At 38.3% G+C, this 13,687-nt stretch overlaps 1 protein-coding gene across 9 annotated transcripts in view; it reads right to left on the bottom strand.

Annotated features, from left to right (window-relative positions):
- The window catches only part of FAM184A (family with sequence similarity 184 member A), a 119,803-nt gene that overhangs the window by 62,851 nt on the left and 43,265 nt on the right, over window positions 1-13,687 (bottom strand). For all 9 annotated transcript variants that reach the window (XR_014311976.1, XR_014311977.1, XM_082731425.1 and 6 more), the window contains exons 2-4: window positions 2,591-3,445; window positions 1,754-1,889; window positions 205-386 (exon numbers count right to left, since the gene is read on the bottom strand). Coding sequence is in view for 7 of the 9 variants with exons in the window: in XM_082731419.1 (XP_082587545.1) it covers window positions 205-386; window positions 1,754-1,889; window positions 2,591-3,445 (1,173 nt within the window). In the remaining 2 variants the exon portion in view is untranslated. The remainder of the gene's footprint in view (window positions 1-204; window positions 387-1,753; window positions 1,890-2,590; window positions 3,446-13,687) is intronic.

Raw genomic sequence — 13,687 nt, 5'->3', positions numbered from 1 at the left:
GAACATATACACAATATGGGATAGTTCAGCTGTATATCATTTTTCTCAAAAACGAAAATTTACTAGAATTAAGAGATGGACTGTTATTGTCAATTTGGCATAAATACTTTAAATCAGATTTGAAAAAGATGAAAACTGAACTTTTTTTTTTCTTTTCCTTTCTTTGGTGGGTGGCAGGGGTAGATGGATTCCACTGCTTTTTACCTTCTCCAGTTCCAAAATCTGCTGCTTCTGCTCTTCATCCAGACTCTGAGTTTTGCTTTGCAAAAAAGCTCTTTCTTCTTCAAGCTGAGATAATCTCTCATTGGCCCTTGATTTTTCTGATTCTAGATCTTTAATTGTAACCTCCTGGGTCATTTGAGTTGCTTGAAGCATTCCAATATGACCTATGCCCCAAAAAGAAAACCTTCACTTTAAAATCTATTACATTGTGGTACAAAACAGTTTATATTTAATGACACAATTGTGATTACTACCTGAGGGAAATAAATAGTCTGCATATACAAATTGTACTTTGATTTCTTCACTGTATAAAATAGAAATACTTGCCATGGGAATACTTATCCAAGTAGACTATTTAAATTAGAAAGAAGTTCAGTTTCACATTACTGATGTCCCTGCCCCACCTGCCATACTCAAGAATCTTTTTTTAAGATTTCCAACTAAAAAATTTAAGTGGAAGCAACTCCTCAGGGGTGTATATAAAATCCTTAGGAGTAAAAGAAGGAGAGAATGCACTGATTAATACTATGGCGCTAAAATGAGTAATCTGTTCTTTTCTAATCTCTTTTTTCAAATTCTCATAAAAGACAAATCTGTATGTAGACAGTAAATATGGCAGGGAGGTATTTTGTTGAAACTGAATTTATTTTAAACAAGAGAAGTGAGAAAGAACTAAGCTGGATTAAGAGACAGATAAGGACAGTGAGGTTATCAAAGAAAGAATAAATGGCAACCAAAAAAAAAAAAAGCAGAGTGGACGAGAGAAAGATGAAAAATGAGAATGAGAAAAAGGGTCTCAGAAAGCTTGTGTTAGGGCAGTGATCCTTAGTGTGCTCTGGACCAGGAGACCTGGAGCCCTTGCTGGCAGTGAAGAACATCCCCGACCTACTGTCTCAGAAGCTCTGAAGCTGGAGCCCAGCACCTGTGGTTGCACAAGCACTTTGGGGTGATTTTGTACACATTAAAGTTGAAAAACTCCTACTTAGGGGAAAGGTTGTATGGGATTCACTGATGAGCCAATCAAATGGCATCCTCAGAGAACTAGTTCAAATGGCTTTACCTGGCACCATAAATACTTGGGCATATGACATGGGTCAGCACTTCCTGTAGTAAGGGCTAAGAAAGGAGCACATTAGCCATAGTAGAATGGACAACTCAGGTTTTATATGTAAAGTGATCCCTATTAATAAACTAAATGAAATGAGATACTGTGATTCACATATAGGGTAATTTAAATACATATGGATTTTTTTAAACGTATGTTTTTAAAGAATAAAAGCCCTTAGAAAGAATGCTTCATTGTTTTTAGTGAGTGATTTATTGCTGCTAACTCTTAAATTTTTTATAAATATATATTCCTAATAAGTTATTATTTGCTTATCTTACTTATGATTAAGAAGAAGTTAGAGACATTCAACATGTTTAGAGTCTAATTTTAAAGTATGAGTAGGAAAGGCAAATTTTTTCTTGAATTAACGTTTCAGTGTTGGTTTTAGCTGAGGAATATACCAAGAACTGTGGTCACACATACTAGCTTTGAGGACAAGGTCTGAAGCTTGTTGTTGTAAACGTTCTCTGGCCGCTGCTAGCTCACTTTCCACTTCCTTGTGTTTGCTCAACAAGGCCATCTCTCCCTCCTTGGCATCATCAAGCTGTTTTTGAAGAACCTAAGAATGATCAAATAGCCATTATTAATATGCAAGAATGATGCTGACCTAATTAGCTAAGCTAATGATAATAATTCTCTTAAATTACAAGCATCAACTTTCTCTTAATCAAAAGTCACAGTTAATAATACCTACTTTTAAATCTGTTTTGATAACACTTTTAACTTATCTTCATAAATCATATGACGCAATCATGAAAGACTATTCTACCGCTTCTAATCCACTCAAATACTGTATAGAAACAGCTATGAAATTTTCTATGCCAATAAAACAAAATTTGTAGGGACTTCTTGGCCTTCTTTTCAAATGTGACATATGCCTATTTAATTCAGGTTTATAAAGCAATCAATTTTTGTTCATTGTCTGGGTAGACCATTATTAATGAAGGTAAGGAAGAAAACACAACTAAACCCAAAGTCCAATATTTTAACTCTCCCAAGTCACTTGTGAAAAATATTAACATGATATTTCAATAAAATCCTGTCATAATCAGTAAGATTTTAACTATTCTTTATATCTGAAGTTCTAGTTGGAAATAATAACTACAGAGTAGTACAAATTATCCCTTTATTGGTTTTCTCACAAAGCAAAAGTTGGAGAAAGCAAAATGGAAAAAAAAAAGTTAAAGTAGTCTAATTGGAAAGATAAAGACAAAACTGAGGGGTAAAAATCTGTATGTTAATGTGGCATTCTTTACTTACCTGAACACTGTTCTCTGCTGTAACAAGTGCTATCTGAAGCTTTTGGCATTTGTCACGAAGACTTCCAGCTTCATCCTGTACCATCTGTAACTCCGTCTTTAACTTTCCTATGGTTTTTCGTAAAATTGCTTCTTGTCCCTGAAATTCTTTTCTAAGATCAGCTTCCTTTTCTTTGCTAGCCTGTAGGCTTTCTGCAGTAAAAAGCTGTGACCTTTTCAAAGTATCAAGCTCATGCTCATAAAAAGACTGAGCTTTATTCAACTTGCCTTCATAATCCTCAATGAGCTTTTTCCGTTCAAGTCTTAGCTCTTCCAAGGTTTGGTTTAAGGTCTCCACCTCCATTCTGTGCAGCTCCTCTGCCTTCTCCTGCCCTTTACTGACCGAGGCACTGTGATCCTGCTGTGACTTCAACAGCTCTTGGATCTCCCGTCTGTGAGCAGTTCGCAAATCTTCCAAGGCCAAGCGTTTGTCTTTCTCAAACTGTACCTGGAGTTGTCCAAAACTCCGTAATCTTTCCTCAAATTTCCTTCTAATCTCTTCAACCTCTCTAGACATGGTTACTATGCGTTGGACATGCTGGGCTTCTGCACAAAGTTGCATGTCCTCAACTCTGTGCTTATAAGCTTCAAATTCTGTCAAAGCCTGCTGCTTCATTTTTATGTGATCTTCTAATGATGCTTCTAAAACCTGAATCTTTCGCTTAAGGTCTAACTCCTCTGTTACTTTGCTTTTATACTGCAGTATTTTTTCTCTTGTTTCTGCAAGAATCTGCTGGATTTCTTCTTCATGAGCATCTTTGAGGGCTTGGATTGCAGATTCATGCTCATCATTTTTAGTGTTTAAAGCATATATTACCTGCATGATTTTGAAAAAGGAGAAGCAATTCAGCAAACCACATTCTTTTCTTATTGGAAGTTAATTCTTTCATTTGGACTGATATTTTTCAACACACATAATATTGGCTATGGTAAATACTAAATACTGAAGCTTCATGTATTGTTTTGGATTCATAGATTGATTTACTTGGCTACTTTTACCTTACCCCAACCTTAAAAGTTGCACCTGAAGACTCTGCTACAAATAAAACAGCAAAGAGAATAGCAAGGAGTTTTCCATATGGCCCAGTCTAGCTTGGGAGTGAGTGTCAGGAGAAAAACCTCAGAGTAAGTGTATGCCCTACATGAGTGTCCCAGGGGAAGAGAGGCTTTGCATCTAGGTCCTAACTCTTCCTAAAGGCCTCTTTTATCTGTTTAATGTCTGGTAGGTTCTAAATTTAGAGAGGTTCTTTTCTAATTCTCCTATGGTCTGTTTTTGAGGCTAATCCTCTTCAAGCTCATAGTGGTCTCCTTATAAAATCCATTCACATTTTTCTGCTCAACATCAAACACTGTAGTTTTACTCACTCCCTAATTCTTCCTCTGTTTCCAGGCAAGCCAGGTCCCTAGAGCCAGAGTGTATTGAGTACAGGTCTTTATTTTTATTTTAGTCCCTAGATTTTAATGATTCCATTAAGATTTTCCCAACCTTAATTCCAAATGACAACACAGTCCCTTTATAGTAATGCTCCCATTCTTGCATGTTCTTTGATCCTCTCCATCATACCATTGTGGTCAAATAGTATAATATTCATGACTATTACTTAACGCTGAGATGCACCCACTTTCTTCTGAAGTAAAAAGAAATGAAACTACACAATCCGACCAATCAGAAGCTAAAAATCAGTGTCCTAGAGCTTTGCTCATTTTAATGTGATCTTATTCTGGCTTTAAAAATGAATCCTAGCACCAAGAGCCAGAAACTGTAATAAAGATGCAAAAGCACTGCCATTTTTGTAGAGAACTTGTTTACATAGCCTGAGGCTATGGAGACAGACTCCCTGGCTCTTCAGATACCCTAATAAGCCTAGAACATACTGCTAAATCTAGGTGGTCACCTGCCTGGCCTATAGCTATATTTATGCAAGGAGAAGAGTCATTGGAGACTTACCCCACTACAAGGGCTTCATTCTCTCCACATAGGGCCCTGTCTTCCAGAATCAATTTCTTACCCATATATTCACTTGGTCTGCGCTATTTTGTGAGATGTAATCATAACAGAGGCAAAAAGATTGAAAGATGGCAAGATCCCATTATTCTTGCCAGCTACTTCTCCTGCTAGCTAACCTCCAAAAGGAAAATATATGCAACAGAAGGGAAATAAATGCTAATTTACAGCTTCTCTCTCTCTCTTTTTAAATACCTCTAATTCCAAATCCTAGGTTATATCCCTAATGAGCTAACAAAGATCCCCATGGAAGACTCTTTCATTTATACATTTAAGCTTAAAGGTAGCTTAAAGTCCAGGAAAGTTGGTGGTCTCCTATAACCCTCTTTAGGGTCATACCCACCTGGCATGTGGATGCCCAGAAAAGGCTAAAGGAGGCACTAAGGAAAAACACACCACCCAGATGGAGAGAAGTCCATTTGCCAGAGTGGTGTAGAGAGAGCACAGCTCTAAGACCTTCCCAGGGCAGTCTGTGTGCTTCCCTTATCTACCACATGAAGCAGGTGGAAGGATGAGAGATAATGAGAAGGAATCCCTAGACAATGAAACCTGGAACACTACATCAAAAACTAATGATGTACTGTATGGTGACTAACATAACTTAATATATAAAAAAAAAAAGTCACACTTTTCATCATTTTAACCCAGGAAATGATCTTGAAAAGAACCATTCTGTGGTGGGATTCCATATAACTAGGGATGAAACAGTATGGGAAATGGGAGCTTCCCTTTGTCAATAATTTATTTAAATACTCTTCTTTAGGGGGGCACCTGGTGGCTCAGTCAGTTAAGTGTCTGCCTTTGGCTCAGGTCATGATCCCAGGGTTCTGGGATCAAGCCCCACATCAGTCTCCTTGCTCACCAGCGAGCCTACTTCACCCTCTCCCTCAGACTGCCACTCCCCCCTGCTTGTGTGCTCTGTCAAATGAATAAAAAAACTCTTCTAAAAAAATAATAATACTCCTCTCTTTTTACCTTTTTTAAAATTTTTTAATTAATTTAAAGAAAGGGAGAGAGAGAGAAAGAGTGTGTGTGTGATAGCATGATCATGGAGGGAGGAAGAGGGAGTAGCAAGTTCCCCACTGACCAGGGAGCCCAATGCAGGGCTCGATCCCAGGACCCTGTGATCATGACCTGAGCTGAAGGCAGAGGCTTAACGGACCGACCACCCAGGTGCCCCTAAATATTCTTCTCTTTTTTCTAATACTTAATTTCCCTGCGGTCTTTGAAGGGTCAGCTCAAGTTCTATGTCCTTTAATAAGTTCCAAGACCACCCAAATCCATGGGAGTCTATCTTTTCTTTAAATCCAGTACCTTCGTTTCCTTACCACCACTCATTCCTGAGACTCAGTAAATGTTCAATTGATGACATTTGGGGGTCTTGACAACAATGTTGGAAAGCTATGTATGGATGTTAGAAAGCCTACAAAAGTAGCTGACAATATAAAAGCACAGTAGCATGCAAAATGAAAGCATTAAGTTAAAAAGAATAGAATTTAAGTAATAAAGCAGCTGACATATAATAGGGAAATATTATGGTGAAGAGCTGTATTTCACTTGATATTCTAATCCAAGGGTCAGCAAAGTGGGACCCGTAGGCCCAATATGGCTGTTGCCTGTCTTTGTAAATTCTTTTATTGGAGCACAGCTATGCCCCTTTGCATATGGAGAGCCTACAGCTGCTTTCCCACTACAACAGCAAAGTCAAGAAATTGTGAAAGAGACCTTATTACTGACTTCTGTTCTGATATACACAGGCCAAGCCATCTTACCAGCCCAAACTGGCAGCCAAAAATAAAAAGTAACTGAATTTGCAGTGGCTTTGTTTAGTATCAAAGAGTCCATGGTTCTAACTGCAACAACTCATATGTTAAGAAAACCAATTATTTGATTCTGAAACTATATTATATAAAAGAAATATAATATTCTACTGGTCATACATCCTATTGGCTATATAACAGTATCCTGCAGGACAACAATGTTAAAATAAAGTTTCTAAAAACTTAAAAAGGAACAATAACAGGATGCCAAGCATAATAACAAATTAATAGTGCTTTTATTTATCAAAAGGATTTTATTTATTTGAGAGAGAGAGGGACAGAGAGAACATAAGACGGGGAGAAGGAGAAGCAGACTCCCTGCTGAGCTGGAAGCCCAAAACAGGACTCGATCCCTGGGATCATGACCAGAGTCAAAGGCAGACACTTAACTGACTGAGCCACCCATGTGCCTCAATAGTGCTTTTAAATGACCATTTAAAATATACCACTATTTAATGATATTTTTAAATAAGGATGCTAATATGAATTTTCGAATGACATTAACAAGATATATCCTCTAATTGCTCACTTTTCTATGTAATTACAAAGGTAACCATCTTAAAGTATCTTTCTCTGATTAATTACCATTACTCAGACCAAAAAAATAGATTCTTTGAACACACAGAAAATATGACTTGAAGTAACAGAACTGATCCAAATGGAATTTTTTTTTTTAAGATTTTATTTATTTACTTGACAGAGATCAGAAGCAGGCAGAGAGGCAGGCAGAGAGACAGGAGGAAGCAAGCTTCCCGCTGAGCAGAGAGCCCCATGTGGGGCTAGATCCCAGGACCCTGGGATCATGACTTGAGCCGAAGGCAGAGGCTTTTAACCCACTGAGCCACCCAGGTGTCCCCAAACCGAATTTTTGACCCTAGGTAAGATAACTTTATTTCTCCAAGCTTCAAGTTTCTCAATATTGAATAGAGATCATATTTATTCTATTCTAGTGACATTGTTATAAGATCAATCTATCACTGACATTTAAAAAAATGATGTTATACAATGGTTTTTCAAAAAATATAAAGCACTATAAGATGGTAAGCCTTTTTTATTAGTTGTATCACTTATGGACAGAATGAGACTAATCTTAAAAGAAACTTTGGTAAGTGATAATAATCACCCATAAAATTGGCTATTATTTTCCACACAGGAATAGGAAACTCTCTAATGTCTCTTCTCATAAAAGATAGTAAGAGCCACTTGCAGTTGTTCTGGAACTATGAACATTCAGAAAATAGGACAATACAATCATTTCAGTAATTTCATGTAATTTCACACTTCCATTTTACGCCAATAATGCACAATTTAACTATATATTCCATGATGAAGAAGAAATAGAATTTTTACTTTTTCTGTGAAGATTTTCAGATAATCTTACCTATGGATAATTGAAAACAATTCTATGTCCTAGTTTTTAAAATGTTACTTAGGGAACAACAAATAGTTTCTGAAATAGTTCTCACTGTTGGCTGCTATGGACCAAACTGTGTCCATCTCCCTCCCCAAACAAAATTCATCTACCGAAGACCTAACGTCCAATCTGACAGTATTTGGAGACAGCACCTTTGGGATATAATTAAGTTTAGACAAGATCATGAGGGAGGTGTCCTCGTGATGGGATCAGTGCCTTTATAAGGGACACGAGAGAGTTTGCTTCCTTTCTCTTTCAGACATGTGAAGATACAGTGAGAAGGTCTATGGTTCTATATCATGGCAGACTGAATTAATATATTGGCAATATATAAATATGTTCTCACTAAAATTTAACTCATTAGTAATAACATTTTTATTGATGAGTATATGTATATTAGCTTGAAATATGTTAAGCTATTTTAATACCATTAAAATAACAGAGTCATTGAATAAATGATGGTAAATTCATACAATGTAATATCAAAAAGTCATTAAAATGCATATCTCATTTAGGAGAATACTTCGTAATATAAGCAAAAGCCTGTAAGAGACCACAAATATGCAATGCTGTATCAATGAGATCCAATCTTATAGAGGGAAAAATGTGAGTGTGTATGTGTGTGCAGATACATATTAAAGGTATATAAAGAAATAAGCCAAATTTTAACTGGGGTATTCAGTATTTATGAACCTTCAATAAAGAATGCATGTTACTATTACAGTTAGAAAACCTTAAACACTTTTAGAAGATTAACATTAATTATGCTAAAATAACAATCAATACTCAAAATGCTCTCATTTTTAAAAAACCCGACAATCAAAATAGAGAAAATTAAAGGAACGCTCATTAATTACCAACAGATATCCTGAAATTTTCCTTAAAAATCACCCACTGAGGGTACTTGGGTGGTTCAGTGAGTCTTAAGTCTCTGCTTTCAGCTCAGGTCATGGTCTCAGTGTCCTGGGCTCCAGTCCTGCATCAGGCTCCCTGCTGAGCAGGGAGCCTGCTTCCCCCTCCCTCTCAGCCTGCCTCTCTGCCCACTTGTGTTATTTCTGTCAAATAAATAAATCAAACCTTTAAAAAAATTTTTTTAAAAAGCACAGCCCTTTAAAAAAAAAACCACTGAAATAAAACATTTACAAATGTCATTCTTAAAATCTTCAAAGAATATTGAATGTTAATCATTTAACTTTTGAAAAAGAACATATATTTTGAGAAAATTTTTCAAAAATCCAATTACCTAGTTAAAATTTGATAACTTACTGGCAAATCTTTAATGGTCATTTCTTACTTCATTTATTCTTTCCTACAGCAAAAATATATTGCACACCGGTTATGTGCCAAGACCTATCCCTGGCACAGTAAACATGACTGCGAACTGGATGCATATACGAGGTATTTGTTCTCATGCTTGGTGGAAACCGACCTTAAAGAAATATTTATTTCATTAGTCAAAGTAAAATTTCTTTGAGTTATACATAGGAGAAGAAATACAAAATGAGTCTTTGTAAGGGGTAATGTAGGTGTTTCCCATTATTAACTGAATGAAATGCTTACTTTATCTTAACCAGGATCTCTTCATTTAGTCAAAATGATAAAGGGAAACCTACAGAGATAGAATACTGGACCAAAGGCTCAGTAAGAGCAGAAGGCACAGAGATGGAAAAGCCTATGACTCTGTGAAGGGAAAAATGGGTTCCAGAGCTGGAAATGTAGACATGCTCATGCCGCAGAGGTACTTGTAGCAGTTGGGCTGAATGAAATCTAGAGGGGAGAAACTACTGAGAAAGAGTGAAAAAGACTGAGGACCAGGCCTTGGACAGGGTTTGGGGGCAGCAGGGAGGATGAGGACCCACAGACAGAGGTAATGTGCTGGACAGATGAAGACCCTTAGATGGAGGACCAAGGTCTAAGATGTGAGGAATGGACAGTAGCTCTTGTCCAAGGCTGCATAAAAATCAAGAAAAATGAAGACTCAAACTCTCTGCATTCAGAACCTAAATCTCAGAAGTAGGTCTTTGAGAGCACATTTGGTAGAATGGTGCCAGAAAAGCTGGAAGACAAGTGGCAAAGTGGGTGAGTGGATGGTAAGTGAATGGAGTAAATCCATTGATAGAGAAAAACTCCAAGAAACTGTGGGTAAGAGAAACAACTAGGGACACTAGAATGATAGCCTAGGAAGCAGCAAAATCCAGGTAGAGTGCTTTTTTTAAAAAGAGGGTTTGAAAATGTGAACCAGGAAGGGCCAACTAGGGAACCGAAGTCATGGAGAAAGTCTGAAATCAGGCTTCCCTGGCACAGGTGGAAAGACTGATGTTGGCTCTGAGTAGGAAAATGTCCTCCCAAGAGAGCAAGGCTGAAGACTGAGGTTTTAGGTAGAGAGAGAAGTTGGACAACTGCTTTCTGATGGCTTCACACTCCTCCATAACAGGGAGATGAATTCATCTTCCTGGTGTGCAGGAGCCATCAGCACCTTCTCTCCATTGGCCATAAAGGCCGCCACTAATGTTAGTTAGTGAGGCCAGTCTCCGCCTTCCCAGCATGCCTCACTAAAGACAGACTCAGACACACAGCAACCGTTAGCAGATCCTTCTCATCAATTCTCTTCTAAATGTTTTCCTGCCCGTCTCAATCTCTATTTTTTACTTATTTGAAAATTCTGGAAACTTGTTCACTTTTCCTTTCTTATCAGTGTCAGAGACAGAAAACACACGAACAGGAGAGGGAGGAAGGAAGGATTTACCCTCAAGCACATAAGCACTGTATGAGGCGCAAAGGAACTTAATAAGTAATAAAGGAGCAATCTCAGATTAATTTTAAAAAGATCCTATACATCTTAAACAAGTGAAGAAGATGGTTTTTTAAAATATTTTATTTATTTGACAGAGATCACAAGTAGGCAGAGAGGCAGACAGAGAGAGGAAGGGAAGCAGGCTCCATGATGAGCAGAGAGCCCCGTGTGGGGCTCGATCCCAGGACTCTGGGATCATGACCTGAGCCGAAGGCAGAGGCTTAACCCACTGAGCCACCCAGGTGCCCCAAAGAATATGTTTTTATCATTAAATACTCAGTTCTTCTAATTGAGCTACTCACCAAAAAGTTACTTTCGGCCTTAAGGCACCAAAATTAAAGAATGCTGAAAAGAGACCCTCAAACTTCTCAAAAATAGTGGATTATCTAACTCTGCCATGTAATTTCTATCCTCTCTGTTCTAGAGCAATAACACAGACCATTGCTATATACCACAATTTATATCCCAAAGTATTCCCAGACCTGCTGTATAAGTAAAATTTTCACAAATTACCAAATATTACAAATGAGTTCTAGGTGGCTTACTTAGGGAATCTAATGTTTCTATGAAATGGTTCATCTTTTGAAGCTGGTATATTATTAGCATACTTACTATATAAGGGCATGTTAATAAAATGTGTTTACAAATTCTCAGGATCTTGAGCTCACCTTCTCCCATGGACACTCTGATGTAACAACTACAAATATGCAGCTAACTCTGAAAATGACCTGAAGACTGGGAGAACAGACCTCCCATGACTAATCCTAGAGAGGAAGCCACACTGAAAAGGGTAGAAGGGGGGTGCCTGGGTGGCTCAGTGGGTTAAGCCGCTGCCTTCGGCTCAGGTCATGATCTCAGGGTCCTGGGATCGAGTCCCGCATCAGGCTCTCTGCTCAGCAGGAAGCCTGCTTCCTCCTCTCTCTCTGCCTGTGTTTCTGCCTACTTGTGATCTCTCTCTGTCAAATAAATAAATAAAATCTTTAAAAAAAAAAAAAAAAGGGTAGAAGGGCACAGACATAGCTGGGAACCAAACCCCTCTGTGAAACTAACCACAAGCAGGATGGACACCACAAAGAAGTGAGAGGATCAGACCCCATGCCAAGCACTCTAGGCACTAGGGACCTATACTAGGAATATGAGTCCCCATAAAACCTGGCTTTGAAAACCAATGAGGCTTAACTTTGGGAGTTTTAAAATTCAGTGGGCTAAGGGCACCTAGGTGGCTCTGCTGATTGAGCACTGACTTTGGATTTTGACACAGAACATGATCTCATGGTTGTAGGATCAAGCCCTGTGTCAGGACCTGTGCTCAGCACAGTCTGCTTCAGATTCTCTCTTCCTCTCCCCTTTTTTTTTTTTTTTTAAAGATTTTATTTATTTATTTGACAGAGAGAGATCACAAGTAGGCAGAGGCAGGCAGAGAGAGAGAGACTTCCTCTCCCTTCTGTTCTCTCCCTCTCTATAATAAATGAATAAAATCTTTAAAAAAAAGGAAAAAAGGAAAAAAAAAACAGTGGGCTTAGCGCCAAGAGAACTGAAGGGCAACAGGAATCTGAGTCCCCATCTTTAATGAGCCAGTATAATAATTACTTCAACCAGAGACACATACCTATGGTATACATGAAGATTTATTTACTAATCTCAGAATATGCACTGGAGGGAGAGGGATGTTCAGATTTCTCCAAGAATAATAGTGCTGACAGACACCATTTTTCTTCCCCTCCTCCAGTCTCGATTGCTGGACACTTGCTGGAGCCAGAACTAACACTCTCCATCTATGTTGCTGTATACATTCCCTGTAAACCCACCTCAGCAGGCATCCTCCAAAACAGCTTCTACCCCAACACTCCCCACATGCAGCCCCAGCAGGGACATGTACTAAAGTGGCTCCTACTCAGGGGAAAGGGGAAGATGGAATCCAACACACCAGCATGTCTGCAGATCCAGCAGCTGAACATTTTAGCTGCCCACACAGGAAGCAAGTCCTGTAGTTATGGCAGAGAGGCTAATGGTAGATAAATAGCCTGACCCCAACTTCACCCACCAATGAGCTCTAGGCAACCTCAGAGAGGCCTTTCAACTGTGTAGGGACCAAACCCTGCCCAATATGCCTTTAGGAGGAAAAGCAAGTCAGTGCAGCCACCTGGGCTGTAGGTAAATATGGCTTAGTCACAACAGTAGGGGGCACACAGCCCAAACAGGAGACACTCAGTGGAAAACCTGATTTTGTACCAGGGTACAAAATTACAGGACACCACAGACCTCTTTTACACAAAGTCACTACTTTCAAGATCAGGAGACATAGCTGACCTCCTTAATACACAGAAACACAGAGTTAGACAAATTGAGGAGACAGAAGAATACTTCCCAAATAAAAGAATGAGACAAAATCATAGCAAAAGAGCTAAGTAAAATGGAGATGAGCAATATGACTGATAAAGAATCCCAAGTAATGGTCATAAAGATACTTGGTGACTTGAGAAAAGAGTGGAGGGTCTCAGAACTTCAACAAAGAGATAGTAAATATAAAAAAATAACCAGTCAGAGAAGAAGAATTCAGTAACTGAAAAAATTCCCTGGAGAGAATCAACGGCAGACTATAGGAAACACAAGTTAAACATCAAAAGCAAGCAAAAAAAATAATAAAGAATGAAAACAGGCTAAAGCAACTCAGTGACAACATCAAGCATAATAACATTTACTTTATAGGGATCCTACGAGAAGAAAGAAAGAAAGGGAGGGAGGGAGGGAGGAACAAAAACTTATTTGAAGGAAGAACAGCTGAAAATTTCCCTAATATGGGAAAGGAAACAGATATTCAGGTCCAGGAGGTACAGACAGCCCCTAACAAGATGAACCCAAAGAGGTCAACTCAAAGACACATGATAATTAAAATGGCAAACTGTAATGATAAAGAAAGAATTTTAAAGCAACAAAAGATAACAATTATATACAAGAGAAACCCCATAAGGCTACCACCCAATTTTTCAGCAGAAATTTTGCAGGCCAGAAAGGAGTAGGATATT

Source organism: Mustela nivalis, assembly GCF_964662115.1.
Source record: "Mustela nivalis genome assembly, chromosome: 5".
NCBI classification, from domain to species: domain Eukaryota; kingdom Metazoa; phylum Chordata; class Mammalia; order Carnivora; family Mustelidae; genus Mustela; species Mustela nivalis.
This window is presented reverse-complemented; position numbering and strand designations above follow the sequence as displayed.